Raw genomic sequence first — 25,708 nt, forward strand, 5'->3', positions numbered from 1 at the left:
TAACATATAGTGCAATGGAAGACAGCTGGATTCTCGTATCTTGCTTCTGCATTGAATCTGTTGCATCATGTAGCCTCCGGAAAATTAAAAAATGCAAGTAACGTATTCATGTTATTATGAAAATAGTTTTGACCTTGAGGATCTTCCTAGATAGGTCTCAGGAACCTCCAGGGGTCCCTGGGCCACACTTTGAAGCCATTGCTCTTGGGCGTAAGAGCTTGTTTTCCCCAAGGAACCCTGTTTGAGGAAGGCTACAAATGTGTGCATGCATATCATATATTCTCCATTATTACCTCAGTACCAAAATGATATAGCATATTGATGTTTAAAATAAAATTGCAAAGTTTTAGGGCTAAATTCTTCATGAAGTTTTGTGTAACTTAAAATTTAGAATGACCTCAATAAATTGAACGACTAGTCATTAGCTTTGTAATGTGGTATTGTTTCTCCGACTCAGAAGGGTTAGTCTTTTCACTTGTATTCTAGGATTACGATTGGCAAAACTTGACTGGCAAAATCAATCCAGGCATTAATTTTGCTGCTGAATCTTTGCTGAGAATTTAATCGTTCTCAAAATAATTCCCATATTTCAGCCTGCACCCAGATACCACAACTTTTTTGAAAGCCTCTCCTTCAGATTTCACTGTATACAATATTTCGGGAAAGTAGGAAAAGTTACAGGAGAATTTCCTCCTCCATGCTCCTTCTTAGAAAAAGAAAATACATTTTCACAATAATCATTTTTTGGAAATGGAAAAATGCTACCTCGTTTTTGAGAATACCAAGGTTCTACACCTGTCAGGCCTGACACCGATTCAGCTGCAAAAGCTTCAGATGTTTTTGATTCTCTATGTGTCATGGGCAAGTGTCATACATACTGATTTGCATAGAAAACCATAGAGAGCAATCTCCAAGGGAGAGCCAGCATTCTGACAAGGCTGAATGACAACTTAGGAGGACAGGGGTAGGAACTATTCCATGTTATTGTTCTTCGACCCAGGCAGATCTTGTGCTAGGTTGCTGAGAGCTGCCACATTAAAATATCATTTGAAATTTAAATTCCTTATAAAACACTTAGAAAATAGGGGTCACAGAGCTGCTAATGGAGATTCTAGGGAAGGGTCTGTCACTAAATCACCCTAAAGACTTGGAAGTTCTGAAAGGGCATCAAGAAAGTGGTCAGTTGAAAAGACAGCAGTTTAAAAAAACTGTAAAACATCTTAGAGTAAATACATTGAGATACTCATGGAGTCATGTAGTCACTCTCTGTATTTTTATCACTAGGTGGTGTGGTTATCATCTTTGAGATGAAAAAGGATGAGTTTTGATGTTATAATAGAGTTGTAGTAGGGGAAAAGACCCTTGGTATGATGAAGAAATCAAAATATTGCATCATTTTAGTGCTACAGTTTTCTCTTACAGATTGAAGATTATCCTGTGTTTGACCCTAACAGTGTTTCATGAAACTTGCATTATCTGCCTCCAAGATATTCTGCACATTTTCAACCCTCGTTTAGCCTCTAACTCATGTGTTTCTCTCCTGACTCTCAGCAGATGATCTTACTTTCCTGAAAAGATGCATTCCCCATCTGCCTTTCAGTTTTCTTCTGCCTTCCCCAGACCTTGCTCCAGCAGTTTTCTCATCCTTTTTCTCTGTCTTCAACCTCTCTTTCCTCTGGCTTATTCTTGTCAACCTATAAATTAGATGTCTAAGAGAAAGCCTCACTTAGACCTCATAGGTTATGGATTTTTCTCTCTTCATCCTTTATCAAAAGCTTCTCAGAGTGCAGTCCACACCACTGGATCCTCACTCGTTCCCCTCAAAGACCTTTACCATTTGATAACTGAAATTATTTTCTCAGCAATCTCCAGGGATTCAGTAGTATTTCTCAGTTATCACATTCCTCTACTATGCTTACCTAGAGGTAGGGGTGTGTGTGTGTGTGTGTGTGCGCGCGCGCGCGTGTGTGTGCATGCATGTTCATCTACTTGAGCATAAGATCATATGTGCTTGTATCTTTTATTATCAATTTGAAAGACAAAGTGAATTTTTCTCTCGCTACAACATCAGGTAGGAAGAGGGTATGTAGAGGAGAAGGAACTCCAAGCCACAAGTGAAGCATGAGAATCTGCCACTAAAAGATGAGTGGAAATAAAGTAAGATAAAGATAGAAATGACCAAATTGTCTGATAAAATCAAAAGTTTAAGAAATCGGATTGCATCTTTTCCCCTTCCTATCCACATGATGTCCAGAGTGTTTTCCTCTTGTGGTCCCAAGAACTCTCACTTACATGGGCGTTGACTTTTAGTCCTGCCTTGGACCTAGGTTATCCTTACCAACCTAGCAAGGTGTGGGCAGAGCTGCTATGTGCATGTCCACGGCTGTCCCAAAGATTCTCTCCTGGGGAGGTGCTGCAGAGAGTCTTGGATATTGCATGTAAGACTGAGCCCTGCCAGGGAGCTAATTATATGAGTTTTTTTTAAAGCTCCAAGCTCAGCAGCAGAGTGGGTGACTAATTTCCTGACTCACCTATTCGACTCTTTGTGTTCCCAGCCAAATACTCCCTCTTGTAGGACACACTGCCTAGCTTTATCTCAAAACTATTCCATTTCTTCACAGGGTAGACAAGAATGTGCAAAGTAACAGTTTTCTGTTGTGTGTGGGACATCGTTTATGAAATGGAGTTCAGTTCTTTGTTCCAAAGGAATTGTGGGAATGTCAGAGCAGTGGTGAACAAAACTGGATATTCAATTAAAAGCCTTTCCTCTTCAAAGCTCAAAGCTTTCGTTAGACAGATGTAGAGCCTTCCCCATAGGGCAGAGGGGCTCCGTAAGTGGGGAGGTGGGGTAAGGGCCTTACCTTCCTTTTCGTGGGCCTAGGAAACCTCCATGGAAGTGGAGATGGGCTGCAAGTCCTTTTCAGAGCTTGATGATACAAATGAATAGCTACAGAGACTAAAGTTAACAATAGAGAGGCCACGATAGAATGTTCTAGTTTTAAAAAGTTACTTTTATTCCACAAAATCCTAGCAAAAGGAAAATGTTGCTAACCAAATCCCACTGTAACCTTTTTGTTTTGGGTAGATGCAGTGTCTTACCTCTATCCAAAAAGGAGAAAGAGATTACTTAGCAGAAGTGTTTGCTTCCTCCCTCCCACCACCTGCAACATCTAAAGGTTGTGGCAAATGTTAACAGCTTCATGCTAGTAGAAAGCTAGTAAAATCTCTGCCATTTTACCTATCATGATTAATAGGACCTATTCAACTAGAATAATAAAATTGATTCTATGCCTGATAAAATTGGATCTGGCCAATTGTCATGACAATTCATGGCATTTTCTTTCTTTTTTTTGGATTTTGCAGTAGCTTCTTTAAAAAAACTTTTTAATTGACAAAAATTGTATATATTATGGTATACAGCAGAATTTTTTGGAATATGCATATCTTGCAGAATAGCTAAATCAGGCTGATTAACGCATGTATTAGCTTACATGCTTTTGTCATTGTACTGAGAACACTTAAAATCTGCTCTCTTAGCAATTTTCAAGTGTACAATACATTGCTATTAAATATAGTCACATGTTGTATGATAGATCAAAATCCAGAGTCATTCCTTGCTGCCTCTCAAGCACCAACACCCACCAATTTTCCATCTCAAATATCTCTGGGGTGCTGTCACCTCTGCTGTATCTTCCTTGATGGTATCTCTTATTCATTCACTCATTAAAGGCTTACTATGTTGCATCACTGTGCTAAGGGCTTGTGGCACACAGAGAAGATGAAAACCAGTGAGGTACCTTTGTGAAGTACAAAGCACAGTGGTCATTGGTCTATTAGAACCCAAGACAATGAAGATGTAAGAGTTTGGGAGCATGGATCCGGGCCTCTTCCTGTCCTGGTACAACTCATCTCTTACCGGAATTACTGGGAAAGCCTCCAGCCATGTGTCCATTCTGCCCTCTGCCCTTCTGCCTGAGCTTTATTTCCAAAGTTCAGATTGTGTCATTTCTCTTATTAAAACTCTTAATCACTCTCTATTACGAAAGAACAAGTTCCAAACTTCTTAATCCTACCTATAAAACCTTCAAAGTCAACTTGACTTTCTTGCTTTTATTCCCTCATAGCACTATTTTGTACAACACAGTTACTAACCTCACCATCCATGAAATAGGAAAAAACAGAATTAAAAATACCCACTCTGCCTTAAACATTTGCCATCAGTATCATTTTCAACCTATCTCTTTCCCCCTTGGCAATTAATTCAATGGATCATTTTCCTAATGATTGCTGTTCACACTCTGCTTAACTGTTTTAAATATCAAGAATAGTTTTGATGAACACAGATAATCAGCATGTGATTATTGACTGTCCTAATGTACTCACAGAGGCTCAATACAAGAACATGGCATATAGTAGCAGGCCATGCAGCAGGCAACCAGAAACAAATCCTCATGTCCTGTTCTTAAGAACACTGAGTCCGTCTTTATAGGTGAGCGTGATCTCCGGACAGAATGAGACCCAGGTGGAACCATGCCTCCCTTCACAGTAGTAGGCCATTGCAACAACTTCATTTATTCATTCACTCATCATTTAGTCATTCATGCATCAAGCAGTTACTGAGTATGGCCTAATACCATGTGTCCAAAGATGAACCCCATTTCCAGGGAGCTCCCAGTCCTTTCTGTGGTAAGTTCAGTGATTTGATCCAAATGCTGGGATCCAGAAAGGAGTGAGTCAGGTCTCTGATGAGGCAGTTGAAGGGTTGGGAGGGGACACTTGAAAGGTTCTTAAAGAATGAAAAAAAAAATGAGTCTTCGGTAGCAAGAAGTGTGTGTGTGTGTGTTTAAGGAATAGGAGGATGGTAGCAAGTGGACGAGAAGGGAATTGCTGCCATAGTAGAAGGAATCAAAATGCAAAGGTAGTTAAGAAACTACACAGTGTGTTTGGGAAATTATGGCAATTTCAGTGTGACTTGAGAAAGGCAGCAAAGGGTGGGCAAAGGGGGCAGAGGGAGATGAGGCTAGAGGGTAAGCAAGATGCAGATTATAGGAGACTTGTACTTGGGAGCTCAAATTTTGTCTTTAAGCAGTGGGGAGCCAAGACAAGCCTCTAAGCATCAGATATTTTTTTTTGAATAAAGGTCTGGTGTTAGTAAAGTCATTGGGTTTGAGAAGGTAAGCATTTAATTAATGTTTTTGAGCAGCGACCATAGCCAAGGAAAACTCCATGCCTGCATCTCAGCTAACCTGCATGTTTGTGTGTGTCTTCCCAGTGACAGTGCTGGCCATTTTCCATGAACTGCATGTCGACCTTGACCTGTACACACTCTTGTTTGGAGAGAGTGTGTTGAATGACGCAGTGGCCATAGTCCTTACATAGTAAGTACCAGAACTTGGCCTATGTTTCTTTAACCATGTGAAATGTACTTTCACTTGTATCTTTTCTCTTATGTCATAGAGTTACAGGCAGTCTCTGGCTTTTTTCAAGGAATTGTTATCACAGAAAATCTCCATAATGGGCACAATTCATTAGGCATCTAATTTCTAATACTATTAATGGGTTTTATGTTTCCAGCTTATTACAAGATACTACCTAGAGGGTAACTTATTTTACTCAATGCATATATTTAGCTGATTCACTTAAGGTTCCTAAAATGCACATAAATGAGCTTTTTTCATTTCAAATCAATATCATTTAATTTTTTGCCTTATATAAGTCACTTTCCAGATAATAGACTAATAGAAACCCTTGTATTGATGGGCAGATTGGCAGATTGGAGCCAGAACGTAAGGGTCAGAATACTCTTTATTTCTCAATGCAAAGGTAATGCTGTATAGGAATGCATACATCTTTAAAAAAATCACATGATGGATGAAACTGATGGAGCTTCGGCTCAGCACCAGTGCAATTTCCCTTTGTGCTGGAAGGATTTTAGGGTGGGGGGATGAGAGCCAGTGCTCTTTCCTTACCTCCTCTTTAGACACTTACCATTTATCTTTAATAAATGCCACTTCAGTGGCTTTCACTATGCCAGAGGTCTCTTCCTGGTTTTAGATTAAGACCAACATTTTGGGCAACTGTCAGATATCCTAAAAGAAAGTCGATATCTGATAATTAAATGTGACAAAAAAGATTCTATTCTGGGTGTTAATTACTTCGAATGCAGTTGAAAATGTATTGTGAAGTAACAAAAGATTGTTAAAAGTCAGATCTCACAGAGGGGAGTAGGAAATGACAGAGCAGCACTACTCTTTTTTTTTTTCTTTCTTTTTGCCGGTTGACATTTCTTAAGGCTGCTGCCCCAAAGTTGTCAGTGAATTCAACAACTTTCAAGTGTGTCTCCAAATATACTTACATTTCACCTGGCCACGGAGAAGTGTCTTTCCTGCTTTAAACGAAAATATCAGCGAGTGCAAATTAAGAGCAAAAGCCATGGGCAGATTCACAAATGCTAAAGGGTGCTTTTAAAGAAACACCAAGAACAATTAATTAGGACATCAGAAATCCCTGTCCAAGAAATACTAGCATTAAAAGAACATTTGGAGTAAAACTCTTTAAAAATCTGCTGAGTTTCTCATTTTTACTTCCTGAGCTGCCAAGTCGGAAAAGGCCAAGCAAAGCAAAACCACTAAAGTGCAAATGAGCTTGGGAAAGAATCATGCCGACACAACCAGGGAAGGTTTGGCCTTTCTGGTTTCAGGACTACCATTCACAGTAGTCTTCCATTAAAAATGCAGATGCTAAGGATAAATGTTGATGCTGTTGAGCACCAACCTGGGAGCATTTGAAATAGTCCATGTAGTATCTCCTCAGGTCAATACATGGTTGGTATTGCAGGTGCCCCTCCTACCTCTCTACCCATGTCTTCATAATGTTTAATTAAAGAAGATGTGTTTCACACCGTGGCAAGAGCTCTTCCTTTCTAGGAATGAGACGTTGCCATTCTAGCTGAAATCTTGTACTCCTCAGCTTCGGCAATTCTGGTATCGTACAGTGATCCCAGTGAGCTCCAGTGTAAAATAAAGGGTAATCCTAAGTAAAATCATTTCACTTCCAAAGCTTACATATTCGAATACCAGCTCTTTCTTTCCATGAGCTCTACTGAGTGGCCTATAGCGCTGCCATATCCTGGCCCAGGCTGTCTACCAGTGCTGTCTGCTGCTCACCATGTCCTCCTTTTTGCACATTTCCATGTGCCATTCTCTTCACTTATTCTCACTTGCTCATTTTCTTCTTAAACTTAATTTATAGCACACATACTATTCTCTTTGTACATCTATTTACACAGATATTTCCTCTCCTTGCAATACCTTATCTCCACACACTCTCTGCCAACCATTTTCTGGTTCCCTTAGGAAAGCCATATTTACATATCATTTAAAGGTCTTCTATGACTTTCAGTCTAAAAGTTCAAACATTGTCTCTCCATTTTTCTTTCTCTTCACACTAGACCCTGTATAGCACCCTGACACAACTCTCTGGGTGGTATCTCGCTGCCTTTGGACAAAGCTCACTCCTCTTGGGTTCACCAATTCAGCTTCTGGTTTTGCCTAATCAAGTCTTTCAACTGTTCCCTCAGTCTCCTTCTTTGGGAACCTCCAGCCCACAGGCTGAGCTTCTGCTTCACCCCTGCACAGCATTGGATTTACATATGTATTTGCTTTTCTAGATAGTAACTTTTTGAAAGCAGACTCTATGTACTTGAAGTGCATCTTAGAAGAACAAATGGAAACCTCTTTTGTGTTTTCCCTTTCTTCTTCCATCTTTGTGTGGTTTTGAAGTTTAAGAACAGTGATAGAGTTATTCTTGTGTCATGGGAAAAAAAGTTTTTCATTTTGATGTGAAACCCAATTATTGATGACTATAACCCTTGACCAAGCCCCCTAGAGCCCCTCTGAAATAGCCATATACTTTTATTTACCTTCTCATCTGCCAGCAAACCTCCTTGCTTAAGAACCATCTTTTTTAGTTTTAGTATTTTTACACTTTTAATAGTATTGTGGCAATACTGTGCTCTAGTATTTAGCCACATTTTAGATTAAAGCAGCTTTTCTTTGCTAATCTAAGAAGCATATGATTAATTATAATACTGTTTCTTGGGTTAACTGTGCTCTGAATTTCAGATACCTAACATAATTAAATTTGATGGCCACAACTCTTGTACGTAGCAGCAGCTGGTGGGTGCTATATCATGCTCCTGTGATTTAAAATGATCCAGAATTGTTTGTGCTAAAATGCAAATAACTTTATTTAACATAAAAGTTTTGAAATTAGCTTGTCCCTAACTCATACTATTATTTCAAACATAAAGGGAATGTCATGCTCAAACATGTATGCATACTGCCTCACAAATGAATTCCACATGATACATTTGCATTTCTAAATGTTATTTAATAGGCTATGAAGGAAGGCAAAAGATATATGGAAGAGATCTCAAGGGGTGTGTGTTTTTGAATCCTGAACAAAAACCTTAATTTCAGAGGCAGCATGATAGAGTAGAAAGAAGCCTAGGTTAAAAGTCAGAAGATTTGGTGTCAAAATTGCCACTAATTAACTGTGCAATTACTACAGTTGACAGGAAACCAACCCAAACTGAGGTAAACAAAAAAGGAATCTGTATTAGCTGATGTGACTGAACACCAGTAATAGAAATGGCTCAGTCAAGGATCCAATGAAATGAACAGGAATCTTTCTTCGCTCAACTTCATGGTTAGCGCCCTCTTCTGGTTACAAGATAGCTGCCAGCATTTCCCAGGGCTGTCTCTTCAGGAGATTTGACCAAGAATTTTTGCTCCACCATTCCCAGACTAAATTTTAGTACCTTTCATAGATTCTGACGCAGTTTATCTTGGAATAATCACTATGGCCAGTAAAGGTACAGCATTTATTGGCTTGGGTCTAAGTCACCTGCTCCATGAGTTCAAGGGTATATAATCAGCTTCATTGGAAGCACATGAGCTGAGACTAGAGAAAGGTGGAATTATTGCTCAGGTAATACTGTCATGATAAAGGAAAAGTGGATGCTGGATAGTAACACAACAAAACAAAACCTAGATCGGGGTCCTCAACCCCCAGGCTGTAGACCAGCACTGGTCTGTGGCCTATTAGGAACTGGGCCACACAGCGGGAGGTGAGCAGTGCGCCAGTGAGCAGTACTGCCTGAGCTCCGCCTCTGTCAGATCAAGGGCGGCATTAGATTCTCCTAGGAACGCAAACCCTATTGTGAACTGCGCATGTGAGGGATCTAGGTTGCACACTCCTTATGAGCATCTAATGCCTGAGAATGCCTTTCATCCTGAAGCCATCCCCTCCCCCAATCCATGGAAAAATTGTCTTCCACGAAACAGTTCCCTGGTGCCGAAAAGTCTGGGGACTGCTGACCTAGATGACCACTACCGTGATTTTGTATGGCCATAAACTCCCTATGCTAATTTATTGATCTAGAAAATGCGAGAATAGTTGTTCCATATACATTACGGAATTATTCTGAGTAATAAAGTAATTACGGTTGTAAAGGCCCTGTAATCTACATAGCCTATGCTATATAAATATAAATATAATTCCTACCCTTATTTGTATCAATATCTTTCATTCTACTTACAGAGATCTCTCTGGTTTTATTAAAATGACTAAAGATAAATCTGCTTCTAGTGAAGCATTTCTTCATAAATACGGCATTTTATGATCCAGGAAACTTAGAGAATAACCATTTTTACATGTGATTTCCTCTATTAGGAATGAATCACTTAGTTAAGACATACTGTCTAAAGTTGATAAATCAAGAAATAGAGGTTGAAGTATTAATATGTTACTTAAAGTTATAAAGGTGCTCACAACCAAAACTGATATTTCTTGTGGAAGTTAAGCAGAAAAAAAGGAGAAAGAAAGGAAGGGAGAAGCTAACTAAAATTCTGCATCTGGCATACTAGGAAATGAACAGATGCTATGTGGAGTTGCTAAGTCAAGAAATGAAAATGTATGCATATTGTTAAGAGTCATAGAATAACAATCAGAAAAAATAAACCCATAAATGGTTAAAATCAGATACCTTTGCTGTTTAGGATCACGATATAGGCAAAGGATGAAAAATAAGTTAACTCTTTATTTTATACTCTTCTATGCTGTCTGAATGTTTTTAATGTGTTTGCATTATATTTACTTATATATTCTTCCGGTGATCAAGCTATCAAATGCAGAAACTATAAAATAAAAACCCATTTGTTTGATGGCAATAGAGTCAAGCAATCCTAGCAGGCAAAAATCACTACAAAAAAATTAAATGACGAATAATAAACCAAGGGAAGCATTTTCAACACATGTTGATCAGTTAATAGTCTTTGTAATATACATGATGAATTGTTAATCTCATCACTATACCTAATTCATTATTTACGTTACCTTGGGCAAGTTACTCAATCCCCCTGTGCCTTGGCAGCCTCATTTGTAAAATAAAGACAGTAATAGCATTTACCTCACAGGATGGGATTAAACATAAAACACCTAAATCAGGGCCTAGTGCGTCATGCTCAACACACATTAAATGTTAGCTGTTGCTGTTACTCCTATCATCAAAGACCAATAATAAAAGGTAAACATAATAGAAAAATGGACAAATGATATAAATAGTGAATAAACAAAAGAAGAAAGATAAATGGGCAATAGCTGTACTAAATAAGATCAGCTTCACTAACAATGAAATAAAACAAATTAAACCAACAATGGAGTACTATTTTTACCTGGCAAATATTTGAATCTTCAGGACTCAAAAAAGAATAATCATACTTGGAGTAAGTCAGAGTTTGGGAGTTGAGAACCCTCCTATATGACTGGTGAAAAAGGAAAGTGATAAAACTTTTACAAAGGCAATATTGACTGAGTCATTAGAATTTGTGAATCATTTGATCCAGCAATTTTGTTTCTAGATATTTGTTCTAAGAAGTAATTACGGGCATGCGCAACAGTCTCTCCATGGAGATGAGTTGAGCAATGAGTCTCCATTGATTTGAGCAAGAAGTTGTGCACAGTGGTTACTAGTTGGTTGAGTGAATTATAATATATTAATATCATGGAACCCTATGAAGTCATTTAAAAAATGATAAAGAAAAAATATGTTTATGTTAATGGGAAAAGATATTCACAATACATTTTTAAGTAAATAGGAATATTTAATATATAATATTTATATTTAATAAGTATTAAATAAGAAAATTTAGTATATAATAAGATCTAGCTTGGTTAAAAATTCACAGCCAAATTTATATGTGCAAATGCATCTAAAATTATTATATATACTAATATACATTATATGTATTAGATATGAATATAATTATATATGATTAAATTTTATATATTTTTATTATACCTGTATATATAAATAACATATAACATTTGTATTATTTATATATAATTTATATGGAGTCAGAAGTGTTATGTGGAATCACAGGTGATTTTTATTTTTTTCTTTTGGCTTGCATATATTTATTTAAAATAGAGCAAACTACTTATGATAGACTCTGGTCCCGAAAATCCCCATTAACATACTTAATAATTGGCAACCTTCATTTAAGTGCAGATTGCACAGAGATAGAAGTCTGAAATTCTTTTTCTACCCATGATAGAAGAGAAAGAGGATGTTGAATGTTTTGGGCCATTTATCTGCAAAACAGAAATATTGCCATTGTTGTACTGAAACCTACTTGTAAAATAATTCCACAGTGTGCAAATGCCTCCAGGTTTTCTTAGAGATAAAATAAGTATCTCATTAAACAGCTGACTCTTGGATGACAATAAATACATACTAGATGTCTTTATTCCCTGTTAAGTAAATGCTTATAAGGAAATTTGATGTCGATTATTTAAAAAGATGAAGAAATGGAGCACCAATTTTGACTTTTTAATGAGACTGTTATGCTGCAGACAAGTTCTTGCTAGATAATGTCATTTAAAGTGTGATACCAGTGAATGCTTGACACTTTGAGTGGCATTTTGAAAGACTACATTTCTTACCACCCATGTATCTTAAGGGAAATTTAATATGGAAGGTAATTGGATGGCTATGGGACTCAAGCAACCGTGGAACTGAGGGGAACCTTGAACTATCATCCAGCCATTCAAGAGAAATGTACGGAGGATAGGTATGTGCTAGACATTATGCCAGGTGTTTGTGATATAGATTGGATGGGGATAGCCCCTCATCTCGGCCCTCAATAATCCCTCACTGAAGTAGGCAAACAATAGCTATGAAGGGATTTAATATGCGTAACAAAACCTAACCCTAAAAACCATCTCAGAAAATAGCTTACATGTATAGGGTTTGGTTATAAAAAGATGTTCCTAAAATAATTCCATTTTTTCTCTTGGTAACGTCATCCTGAAGTAGATTTTGAGTTCCTTAAAGGCAAATTTTCTCCATCCCTCACAACACATAGGCGATTATTTGGTAGTTTCTCCAATAACTACTGAATGAATGAGTTGATAGACTCCTTCAGAAGCAGATGGGGACATTTTATAATACTAATCATTAAAACCTATTCCAGAGATAGATATTTAACATTCATTCTGATTCTTCCAACTTTTGAAAAGCCTTGTTAGAAACCCTCATTAGTGCTCCTCCAATCTGATCCATAGTTGTAAACACAGAGGTGATAAGAAGCTGTCCCCTTTTGATCAGAATTAACTGAAATTGTTATCACAACCAGAGGTACATTTCTCATGAATCTGCTTAACTTAGAAACAAGTATCTTATATCTTGACACATCTTTCTGAAGGTTATTCACTTTGATATTTGCCTTGAAAACTGATAATCAGCATGAAACTCATTTATTTTGATGCCTGTCTAGGTACCGGGGTGATACATTATTAAAAAAAAAAAAAAAAGTTAAGGCCGTTTTTGCTTAAGGACTCCTTGTCCTGGCAGTCAATTTCATACTGACTTCATTTTTCAGACACCAGGTGGCATCATATGGCAGGAATGGGAAGGTTACCCTGGGATCTTTAAACAGAGGCTGGGAAGCAGTGCTCAGCTGGCTTCCAGCTTTAAGTTGTGCACTCGGTGTGCTGCCCACACCCCTGCCTGCTGCTGCTGTCTTGTTTGTTTTTCTCTCCTTCCTGTTCCCTGGTTCCTGACTCTGGCATCTCCCCTACCCTACCTCTTAATGTCCCTGTTCAGATTACTGGGACTTGACCTTGATTATATGCTGTGACTCTGTCTTTTGTTTCTCGGATGAGATCTGACATTCACTGGCAGCGTCTCCAGAACTCAGCCCCGTAACTTAGAACTTGCTTTGCTCATGTCAAGTCATGCATGACAAACTGGCCTACCAAAAATAGATAAAAGAAATCCATGTTGACGGTGTCTTATCTCAGTTCCAATGTACTTTAATTTATTGGTGTATAAGTCAGATGCAAGTGATGAAAGTGACAGAAACCGAATTCAAATTAGCTTCAGCAAAATGTGTTCACTGGCGTGTTTAACAGGGATTGAGCTGACTCTGGACATGCCAGGCTTAAGACTTCAAGCATGGCTGTCTATCCTTTCTTTTTCTCTATTGGCCCCGATTGCCTCTGAGTGCTAGCCTCATTCTTTCATGGTGCAGATAGATGGCTTACTCTAAAAAGCAGGAGAAGGTGACTAATGGCATGTCCAGGCTTACTTTTTCTTTTTCTTTTTTTTAGCTCAAAATAACATTTCATTCTCCCAATATTTGCATATCAGTCATGAAGATGCCATTTGCCTCTGCTTGTATCAGGAGATCACCCATAGGCCAATCACATAATACTCAAAGGGAATTGAACAAGGTAACTGGTCAGATCTGAGTCACATTCCCATCCCTGTGACTGGTGACATGGAATCCATTATTGGAAGAAAGTGGTTGGAGGACAAGTAAGAATAATAACATCCATATTTCATGATCCTAGAATGTTCAGAACATGGTGGATTAAAATGATAGGCCCTATGCACTAAAAACTCAAAGAAAGGCTTTATTTTAAAAAGCAAACATTACTAACTGTAGAGTTGATTTTGAAGGAGAGAAAAGGAAGTTCTCCAAGTGTGAGAAACAAGGGAAAAATCACAGCAAGAGTGGGAAGCTGCCACTGTCAGTGGCCATGTGATTTTACATAGCATATACTGCCCAGAGGTTTTGGAGCTGGAATCCCATTTCCATATGGAAATCGGAACCCTGTCTAAATGTTCACTCACAGTAATACATCTTGAGCAAAGCTCTTTGAATAAGGCCTGCAATTTCAAAGTGTTCCTTCAGTCACACAGACTGTGTAGAGCAGCCTTAAGAAATAGCGATGAAACTTGCCATCTATCTGGAATTTGAGAAGTCAAAATCCCTAGCCTGGGCAGTTGTGATACAGGAAATGTAAGCCAATAAATTAACGAGGAGAGTTTTCAGGACTATTGAAACAACTGCCCCAGCCATATCCCCTCTTCCTATTTCCAAATACACTGAAACTGCCCTGAAGTGATACTTTCACATCCCAGGTGAAAGTATCCCACTTAAAAAACACAATCTTTTCTGAAAATGAGCTCACAATAAAAAATGTACAGGTCACAAAGAGAATAACTCCACCACATTGAGTAAAGGAAGGAAAGAAAGGAGATATGCAAAACAAAAGTAAATCAGAAGAACAAGCACCCTAAAGAACTAAACAAAAAAGTACAAAACTATGAGAAAGATTATCAAATGAGCACACTAAAAAGACTAAAGAGGTAAATGGCGGAGTGGGGAAAAATCAGAAAAGAATGGGATAATAGGAAAAAAAGAACTTTTCAAAATGAAAAGTGCAAATATTGACATTAAAAACTAAAGGGAATGACATAAATGTCATATTAAACCCACCGATGAAACAGAAAATAAAGTTGACAAATGGCCCAGCATGTAGTACAGATAAAAAAATATGAAAGGCTAGTTAAGAGATATGGAGTATAGCACTTTTTAAAAATCCAGAATTCATCAATAAAAATCTCAAGAGGACAGCCGGGCGCGGTGGCTCAAGCCTGTAATCCCAGCACTTTGGGAGGCTGAGACGGGCAGATCACGAGGTCAGGAGATCGAGACCATCCTGGCTAACACGGTGAAACCCCGTCTCTACTAAGAAATACAAAAAACTAGCCGGGCGAGGTGGCAGGCGCCTGTAGTCCCAGCTACTCGGGAGGCTGAGGCAGGAGAATGGCGTGAACCCGGGAGGCGGAGCTTGCAGTGAGCTGAGATCCGGCCACTGCACTCCAGCTGGGGCAACAGAGCCAGACTCCGTCTCCAAAAAAAAAAAAAAAAAAATTCAAAAGGAGAAACTAAAGAGAATTGAATTGTGGCAATATTTTCAAATGATAATGGTTGATAATTTTCCCAAATTAAAGAGATAAATGGAAACATCACATTATGTCTAGAGCTGGATAAATTAACACTAATTCACATTCAAATACATTACAGTTTTTAGGTTTATTTTGTTGTGTTTTTAATTTTAAAGGGTCTATTTGAGGAACAGTGAGTCATGAATCAAGCAGCCCCAGACCTCAAGTGATTGAGCCTTCACCTGGAGGAGGGGAAAAGCTTTATAAGATATTTGAGGAAGCAAGACAAAGAAAACATTTGATTGATTATTGTTATGAAATGTGAGATCACCAAAGAGAAAGAAGAAATTTTAAAAGCAACCAGAGAGGAGAGATGATTTATTTCCAATAAGGATTGCTTACACTTACTTACAATTTGGATGGCAATAGTTTTCTCATTGGCAACAATAGCTGCTTAGCTGCTAGAGGATAGAGAAATAATAGGTTCAAAGTATTGCAGGAAACTTATTGACAGCCCAGATTCTAAATTCAACTAAAATATCATTTAAGAATAAGATTAATACATTTTCAGGTACTTTACCACTCATCAATGATAGGATTTCTGAAGAATATGATTGAGTAGAAATAGGAAACTAAACTCAGAATAAGGGAGAAGCAAGGAGAGTTGAGCAGAGAAATTGGTAGAAACATTCATGAATCTAATAAGGAATTACTATGACAATAATAGTGATGACAGTTAATGGGAGTGGCAGGCAAAATAAGTTAGAAACAATTACTCATAATCCACTACAACATTTAAAGATGGGGGACACTGAATGGTCATGGAGGGAGAAATAATGTGTATAGAGAAAGTGGGGGGAAAGTGGAGACACAGCAAAAGACCTGTTTATTAGAGCAATCCAATTTTCACTCCAATAGCTACCTTCACCAGAATGCTTCTCAAAATGATGCAAAAAACTGTGACAACAGATAATCCTTTTTAATTTGGTAAGGAAATGCTGAAATCAGTTTATATCTGCTATGAGACTGTAGGTAGTCCTTAACAATTTCAGACTGTGCAAAGAATACCTATTTATTAGGAAACTGGTAAAGTATCTTCCTCGGGGCCCCTCCATTTTTCTCTCCAGAATTTTAGGCTCTCTTCTTTGTGGATTTGGTGTTTCCAATTGTGGACATGTCATGTTCTCTCTGGAGGCTCTCCTTCATCTTTCACTTTGTCTTCCTAGTTTCTCTTACTCTGTTCTGACATCCTCATGTTCTCTTATTGTCAGATTTACAACCCACACTAGGAATCCACCTGTTCAGTTCTCTCCAGTTTCTGGGGAGAAGTTACCTCTGTGGGTGGTACACAAGGGACATTTTCTGCCACATCAGCTGTTGTTATGCTGTGTAATGGAGATGCTCTAAAAATCTTTCTTTATGTGCACAGATGACTTTGAGATGATTTTTCTGGCAACAAATCAGTTTTATTTTGTTTTGTTTTGTTTTGTTTTTGAGACAAGGTCTCGCTCTGTTGCCTAGGCTGTAATGCGGTGGCACAATCTTGGCTCACTGCAACCTCCACCTCCCAGATTCAAGGGATCCTCCCACCTCAGCCTCCTGAGTAGCTGGGACCACAGGCGCATGCCACCACACCAGGCTAATTTTTGTATTTTTTGTAAAGACAAGGTTTCACCATGTTGCCTAGGCTGGTCTGGAATTCCTGGGCTCAAGCAATTGTCCTGCCTTGGCCTCCCAAAGTGCTGGGATTACAGGCATGAGCCACCATGCCTGGCCTAAAATCAGTTTTGAGAGAAAGTTGGAGAAGGTAATTCTGTCTTCTGCTATATATCATCACTCCGTCATAGTAGCTCCTCATTCATTTTATTCCCCTGTTTGAAATGTTATCTCTCTAGCTTGGAGTGCCCAGTGATGGTTTCTAGTCTGGGCCCAATATAGCCAGCCATGTACTAAGAGAATGACTTGCACTAAATACAATACACATGAGGCAGAAGTGGAACAAAGGTGCTAACATAATAAACTAAGAAATTACACGGCCAGGCACAGTGGCTCATGCCTGTAATCTCGGCACTTTGGGAGGCCGAGGCAGGTGGATCATGAGGTCAGAAGACCGAGACCATCCTGGCTAACAAGGTGAAATCCCGTCTCTTCTAAAAATACAAAAGAGTAGCCAGGCATGGTGGCAAGCACCTGTAGTCCCAGCTACTCAGGAGGCTGAGGCAGGAGAATAAATCAGATCGATAAACAGTCGATCGGAGAAAAGGAAAGGGCAACGCAGCGACGGCGAGCGGCAAACGCGGCAAAGGCGACGAAGCAGCGGCAGCGGCGGCAAACGGCAAAGCGGCGGCAAATCAGGCGTCAGGACTCAAATATCGACAATCGGATCAATCCGTCGTCATCCATCAATCAAATCCAGACAAATAATATCAGAGGGTTGTATGGTAAACCCACAAAGGGACAGATGAAGGGTAGACTGATGTGTCAGATGTTTATCCTCATCCTTCACACAAAAGCTGTTATTTATCCAATGGGTCTCTGAAATTTTGAAGTGCTTGGTAATGACCTCCTAAATCCATACCAACATTCAGGATAATTAAAAACTACTCACTTTTAGTAAGATGATAAAATCTGGCCCTCTCAATACTACACAAAGCTGAGAAGAAGACTAGCAGTGTTTGATTCTGTGATTCTTTTATGACTACTCAATCCTTTTTCTAATTAATACAGTGTACTTTTGTCATGATGCATCAGTGTCATTTGTCTCTATCTAATGTCCTTTAATATCTGATCGGGGTTCATAGTGATTCCCTCTCATTCCCTCTGTTGTAACTGGTGGCATGAATGCCCATGCTGGTGCCTACTAACAGATAGTAGTTGATAGCTAGGCATCAGGCTGTCTATGAGAAGAACCAATCTTGACTTCTGCCTCATGCAAGGAAAGATTTCCAAAGGTTGCCATACTCATTTCTAATAACATAATCTAAACTACTGCATATGAAGCTTTTGGGTCAGAAGTCAAAAGAGTTAAAGGAAGCTGTGGCTCTCACTTCAGGGGTTGGAGGGTGGGTGCAGCTAAACAAAAAGACAAAACTTTATAAATAGTTTCAGGAGCTCTGAATTAAGAATATTTCATCTGAAGACATATTTTCTTTCTAATACACTTAAACCTGACTTCTCATTCTGAACAACCAAGAAAATGTCTTTTATTTCAGGTGACCAAGTCTGAGTTTTTTCTAAGAAAAACTTTCCAGAGAACAAGGGGCCAAATCAATATGCAATAATAATTTTGGTCTAAATTAAAAGCTCTCTCTTGGCCTGGAGGATATAATCTGTTCATATTACTTGAGCTTTGTAATGAATTTACATGGTAGGCTTATTGCCAGTTTTATGTGGGCTCTGCCTTACCGGGGAATGGGATACTTAGGGACTCTGATTAAAACCTTGGGAAAGAGCAGCTGTTCAGCAATAAAGGGTAAACTCTGGGCCCATTTTTCTGTGCCTGACTGCAGGGCCTGACACTCTTGCCAGCTATTGGAAGATAAATGAACTGTCTTTGAATGCCCAGTTCCTTGTTAATAGCTTTAAAATATTGGTTGTTTATGGGAAAGAAGTCAGGAGCTCTTATCAATTTTCCTGCCCCAGGGGTCCTCAAATACATCATTTTTCCCATTGCCAGAATGGCAGGCAGTATTGAAGGAAAAAGGAAGAAATTCTTTCACCATTTAGATGTTCTTCATGGATTAATAGCAAGAGTTTCTCATTTCAAAAGTTAGAGTGAATGTCCACTAATTATTAGATGAAATGACTCACATAGAACTTAGACTCCCCTCTTCCTGGCATTATCCTGCAGTATCAGAATCATAATGTAGTTTCATCTGTTTTTTCTAAAGGCAATTAATTCAAATTGGATATATGAAAGTCAAATTCTAAAGTCTGTGCCAAATGGCTTATTTTCAGAATGGCAGTTGAATGGTAAAATTTGATCTAATGATGTTAAGGTGAGCATGTGATAGTTCGGGCCATTAAATTAAATTCTTACCCTAATATGTTTTGAGGTTTATCCTTTTTCATTTTTACCCCCCATTCCCATTCTCACCCACCTACTTTGCTTTTTATGGAGCGCAGAAAATCTTCTTGGCAGAGTTAATTCTTACTTACGTAACAGTTGACTATTTAAATTTTCAGACTTTGTTTATTGTTCTTATAGTTGTTCACTTTTCGCCTTTTCATTAGCATATTTATAAGAAAAAGTTATGAAAAGTAGAAAAATATACCCATGTATGCAGCTGACTTTCTTTTCATTAGTAATTCTAATAAAAGTTTTCATGGAAAAACTTTAATCTTAAAACACACCTCAGATGTGGATAGTGTGTGTTTTACTTCTCCATGGAGAAGTAAAGGTTGGGTTGGCAGTCTGGATTCTGACTTTATTATTTACTCATTTTATATCAACGAGCAAGTCAGCCAACCTCTTTAAGTTGGCTTTCTCATTTCATCAAGATGGTAGCTTTAGTATACATATCTATCCTCACCTTTAAAAAATAAAAATCCGTTGAGATTTTAGATGTGTGTTGTGCTAAAGCTATAGATTTTGAAAGCAGATAAGATCAACTTTAAGGGGAAACAACACTATAGAAAACTAAAGCCCAAAACATATATAGTTACTAAGGTCAATATAAATGGCTATTATATGTACAAAACAGGGATAAGCTGAAATTTGAAATATAAATCATAGATATTTAAAATAGGAAAATCCATGTTTATCAAAGGCTTTGTTCAGTTTTTAAATTGTTTTTTCTTTATTTTTGTTTGACTGGGTTAATTTAAAAGATATGTATGCAAGCTCTGAAATTTTTCTGCTTTGTCTAGTCTACTGTTAAAGCTTTCAGCTGTACTTTGTAATTCCTTCTGTAAATTTTTCATTTCCAGAGTTTTGGGCTTTCTTTAAATATCTATCTCTATAGTAAATTTTTCATTCATATCTTGAATTGTTTTTCAGATTTCTTTGTATTGGTTTTCAACTTTCCCTTGGATCTCATTGAACTCCCTTATGATCTAGGTTTTGAATTCTTTATCTGTCATTTTAGAATCTTCATTTTGGTTGGGATCCATCACTAGAGAGCTAGTGTGATCCTTGAGGGGTGTTACAACACTGTTTTTTCACGGTGCCAGAATTCTTACGCTGGTTCCTTCTTGTCTGGAGAAACTGTCACTTCTTATTTTTGAATTTACATTCATTTTAATGGGATTTTATTTTTCCCCTTGAAGGTGTGACTATTGCGTATGTTGGGTAGGGTCATTTGGCTTTGCTAATTTGTGATCCTGGGAATGGGGGCTAAGGCTCTGTATGAATTCCTTGGTTATAGATAGCCTTAGTGTAGTGGCTTGCTCAAATACTGCTTGTTTGTAGGTTATAGTAGTGGTGTACTCTGCATGTTGTCAGGCTCACTGTCTCCTGCAGAGATGGGGAAGTAGAGGTCTCAGGAGATTATCTCATTCCCCAGTGCTTTGTACTTCTGTCTATTCTCACTTATAAATGGGAGCTAAATAATGGGTATACCTGGACATAAAGAGTGGAATAATAAATAATACAGACTCTAAAAGGTGGAAAGGTGGAAGGTGATGAGGCTGAAAAATTACCTATTAGGTACAATGTTCACCATTTGAGTGATGGATAAACTAAAAGCCCAGGCTTCACAACTATGCAATATACACATGTAATAAATCTGCACTTGTACCCCCTAAACCTATAAAAATATTTAAAAATTTAAAACTGGGAAAATCAAAATAAAATACTTAATAGATGAGATGATATGAATGTCTACTTAGAAAATACAAGAGACTTAAATGGCAAAATATTAGAGAAATCAGAAATCTGGCTAGACAGATGACTGACAGACAAAAATCAATAGCTTTCCAGGACTTCAGCAACAATTAATGATAACATGTAATGGAAAATAGTTTTATTCACAGTAGCATCTTAAAAATCTAACACAATTAGAATAACATTAAATAATAAATGTACCAGATATCTGAGAAGAAAAATTTTAAATGTAGTAAAGGACCAAAAAGATACCACAAACAATAAGACCTATTATGAGACAGGATGAGGAGATTCAAAATTCAATTCTCCCACAAGTAAACTGTATCTTCAGTGTAAACTCACTTCTAAAATCACAACAAATATTTTTAAGCTGATTCTACAGATCATGTGGAGCTTCTGCTTAAGACAGGATAAAATAGTTTTATTCTACTAGACTCCCTGAAAACAAACTAAAACTAAGAAAAACACTGAAAAATAGAAAAAAACATAGCCCTTGAAACAGGAAAGTATTCACAACTCCAAACTATAAACTATGAAATATTTAAGTATGAAATATTGCTGCTGAATAATGTGAAATCTTAAACGAAAGATGGGAAGATGCGGAGCCAAGTCTGTTTCTCTCAGATCTGACAGCACATCACACTACCAAAAGGAGTATCTAATATTCTGTTTTTTAGAGCGCAGTTAAGATCAGGTGGATGGGTCAGGGGCAAATGGGGGAAATAGTCTGACCCCTCAAAACAGCAGCCAAATAGAAATCATGCTGACACATTCTTGTTTCCTAGCCAAGGACTCTGCTGGAGGTTATTTGTATGGAAGAAAAGCAGAAATTTTCAAATTAAAACATAATTCATCCACAACTTCAGGGGCTTTTCTCTATGCCGCCTCAATTTGAATGCCATAAACTACAAAAGGATGTATTCCCAATAGCAAGGAAATAACAGATTTGGTGACAGATGCTTGAGACAGCCTGTGACAGTTTTAAAACATAGCCCCCAAATTCATTGACACTCCTATCCAGAAATGGATCTATGCCCCACCTTCAATGTATAGAATACAGAAGAAGGGATGCTGTCCCAGTTTCCAGGTCCAGGCCTTTAGTAACTAGCAGCTTCCACTTCCTCTCGCTTAGAGAACTTACTCTTGGAACCCAGCCACCTTGCTGTGAGGAAGCCAAATCAGTCTGTGGAGAGTTCCACCTGGAGAGGGAGCGACAGCCAGCAAGACTTGCCAGACATGTGGGCGATCCATCTTTGAAGTGGATCCTACAACCCCATTCAAGCTGCCCCAGCTGATACCATGTGGAGCAGAAATGAGCTGGACCCACTGCATCCTGCCCAATTTGCAGAAATGTGAACAAAATAACTGATAGTTATTTTAAGCCACTCAGTTGTGGGGTGGTTTGCTCTGCAACAATGGATAACCAGGATAAAACCCAAATTAAAAGAGCAGTCAGCCTCAGCTTACTCTACCCTATTTCACCCCTTTCCCTGTACTATTATTTAAATAATAGTCAGGCTTTTAAAAAGATGAGTTATAAACAAAAAGGAGGGAGTAGTACATATTCATGAAAACTGCAAAGTAATTTTTTATAAATAATGGAGGGAATTTAAGCCAAAGAAGAGCCCATTATCCCCAAATAAATATACCAAAGTATTTCAGAGAAATTATAGACAAAGAGTTCTCCATTATTCTGAAGGACTTACAGAAAATATGGATCTCTCTGTGTCTTTCTATATGTGTGTGTGTGCATACGTGTGTGTGTGTGTGTGTGTGTATGTAAAGTCATAAACATCAAGCAAATGCTCTTAAGTATCAAGCAAAAATGTTCGGAGTAAAGATTCAAAATTTTGTAGAAGAGAAGTAAAATAATTAAGGGAGATGAAAAGTGTGCTGGCAATGCTCAGGGAAAAAGTTGGAGAGATAAATAAAATCACTAAAGAGACAAAAGACACTCTAGAAGCCACAAAAATACAATGAACTTCTCTGAAAATATTGTGAAAATATTGTTAAATACACAGAAGATGCATTTGGGGAAATAACACAAAACAAAGTAGAAAAGAACAAAGATATAATGACTCCAGAGAATCTGATAGAAATGAATGACAGATAGTTGGATGGTTTTGAAGAAGAAAACACGTGGAAAAATATCATAAGAACATGACGTAAAACAATATTCTCCCGAAACAATGTCATAAATAGATAGACATAAAGGACCCACTAGATTCCAGGAAAGTTTCATTTGGAATCATCAACAGCATAAGATAATCTGAAAAAGTTACTGAATTTCAAGCTTAAAGAAAGGGTTATGGAAGCATATAGGCAGAAAATTCAAGTCACTTACAAGAGCAGAAATAATCAGATTGGCCTTCGACTTGACCACAGTGACATTCAATTTCAGAAGATGGAAAGGCAGCACAATTTTCACTTCTGAGGGAAAGAATGTGAAACTCAAGCCAAATTGTTCTTCCAATATAAAGGCAACAGATTAGGTGCTTTAATAAATAGTATGGGGGCAATGGGCTGTTCCTTTGGGAGAAAAGTTAAATGCCTAATTCACATTATTCCTAAAATGAAACTAGGATTATAGAGCTAAATGTTAAGAAAAACTACAAAAACATTGGAAGCATGTTTTAGAATTTTAGAATATTAACAGTCTTCCTAAATAAACTTCGAATCCTAGAAACAATAAAGAAATAGACAGTATTTTATAGATCTTGTGTGTGTATAGCTATAGATATGTTCAATGTTTTCAAGAATATTTTTGCCAGTATCAGCCAAAATTTTAAATGTGCTCAGTGAAGGTACTTCTAGCAATCTACCTTACAAAATATTTGCTTACATCAACAAAGATATTTATACATTGTATCACTGTAATAACAAAAAAATGTAAATAGTCAAAATGTCTCTAAGAAAGATGAAATATATTGTGCTACATACAAACAACGGCATACTTTGGAGCCTTAAAAAAATCTATGGCCTAGGCCGGGCGCAGTGGCTCAAGCCTGTAATCCCAGCACTTTGGGAGGCGAGACGGGCGGATCACAAGGTCAGGAGATCGAGACCATCCTGGCTAACATGGTGAAACCCCGTCTCCACTAAAAGATACAAAAAACTAGCTGGGCGAGGTGGCGGGCACCTGTAGTCCCAGCTACTTGGGAGGCTGAGGCAGGAGAATGGCGTAAACCTGGGAGGCGGAGCTTGCAGTGAGCTGAGATCTGGCCACTGCAGTCCAGCCTGGGCGACAGAGCGAGACTCCATCTCAAAAAAAAAAAAAAAAGAAAACAAAAAAAATCTATGGCCTGAAAAACCCTCTAAGACATTTTAAGTTAAAAAATGAAGTTTCTGAAAAATGTATAGTGTATAATAGTATTTATATAAAAATTATATCTGTATAGAAATGCATATAAATGTAAGTAAAAGGATTTTTACTCTATATACGTTTGCATTGCCTTAATCTTTAAGGCAGAAAATACATTACTCTTTTACTTCTGTAATAAAAAATGATTTAAGAAATAAATGCATTTTTTAATTGGAATGAAATAATCTCCCTGCTCACCTAATAGATGTTGTAAGTTGTATTTACGCTGTATCCTGACCACCTATAACTAGCATAATAGTTGACTATTGTTAGTAGGTCTCTATCTATTAACGGATGAATGGATAGGAACATAGTAAGAATCCAATGAAAGGATGTTTGTAAAAGGCATAAGGTATTTGTGTGACAGCAAAACTTGACTTTAAGTGATGAGAGTAAAACTCTAGGAATGCATGTGTCTCTGTTGCCAGGACAATTGGCTGAAAAGTGAAATCTTTCGCCAACCAACCAGTTGTTTAACTGATTAATTTGGTGACTTGGAACAGGATAGGCCTAACCAGACCTGACAGAGCCCTAATACCCTTGCTCGGAATTGTGTCCATGTTTGTAGAACAGTTACATCCATCTCCCAAACCATAGGAACAGCTTATAAAATCAAACAAATATGAGATTTATCACTTAACGTGTGGACTTCCAAAAATATAATGAAACTTTCCTCTAGCTGCAACCCAAACCTCAAATTTATCATTTATATTATTTTTTCTTTAAGTTCCAAATTACCAACCATGTAATAATGTTCAAGAGGTATTCAATATATGTACCATAAACTTGTCTCAAGAAAATAAATTTCCATAAAATCAAAATTTATTGTTGGGGTGGAAGATCTAAGAATTTTGGGGATCAGTTGGGTAATGTTACTGTGTCGTGGTCCAGGATACAAGAAAAGAAGTGATGGGGTCAGTAGGTAAGTGGAGGGTACATTCCCTCCAAAAGTGCCTCAGGTTCAATTTTTATTTTAAAACATGTGATAGCCAAACATAATTGGATATGGCCAGTTGTGACCCCCAGGCTTAATTGCCATAAACCCTCCATTCCATTAGAATCTTTTCATTGTGACCCCCATGCCAGGCCACTCTCCTTTCCACCTTTAGTCTTTTGTGTCTGCTGTTTTGTCAACCAGAAATTCCCTCTAAATCATCTGCCTCCAAATGGCAATCATTTTGCAAAGCTGAGATCATATTCTACCTTTCGGGCAAACACTCTC

General features: G+C 37.9%; 1 protein-coding gene across 8 annotated transcripts in view; it reads left to right on the forward strand.

Moving 5' to 3' along the window:
- The window catches only part of SLC9A9 (solute carrier family 9 member A9), a 588,523-nt gene that overhangs the window by 195,430 nt on the left and 367,385 nt on the right, over nucleotides 1–25,708 (forward strand). For all 8 annotated transcript variants that reach the window (XR_002520177.2, XR_002520179.2, XM_009201572.4 and 5 more), the window contains exon 6: nucleotides 5,273–5,378. Coding sequence is in view for 6 of the 8 variants with exons in the window: in XM_009201572.4 (XP_009199836.2) it covers nucleotides 5,273–5,378 (106 nt within the window). In the remaining 2 variants the exon portion in view is untranslated. The remainder of the gene's footprint in view (nucleotides 1–5,272; nucleotides 5,379–25,708) is intronic.

This window comes from Papio anubis, chromosome 2 (genome assembly GCF_008728515.1).
Source record: "Papio anubis isolate 15944 chromosome 2, Panubis1.0, whole genome shotgun sequence".
NCBI lineage: Eukaryota > Metazoa > Chordata > Mammalia > Primates > Cercopithecidae > Papio > Papio anubis.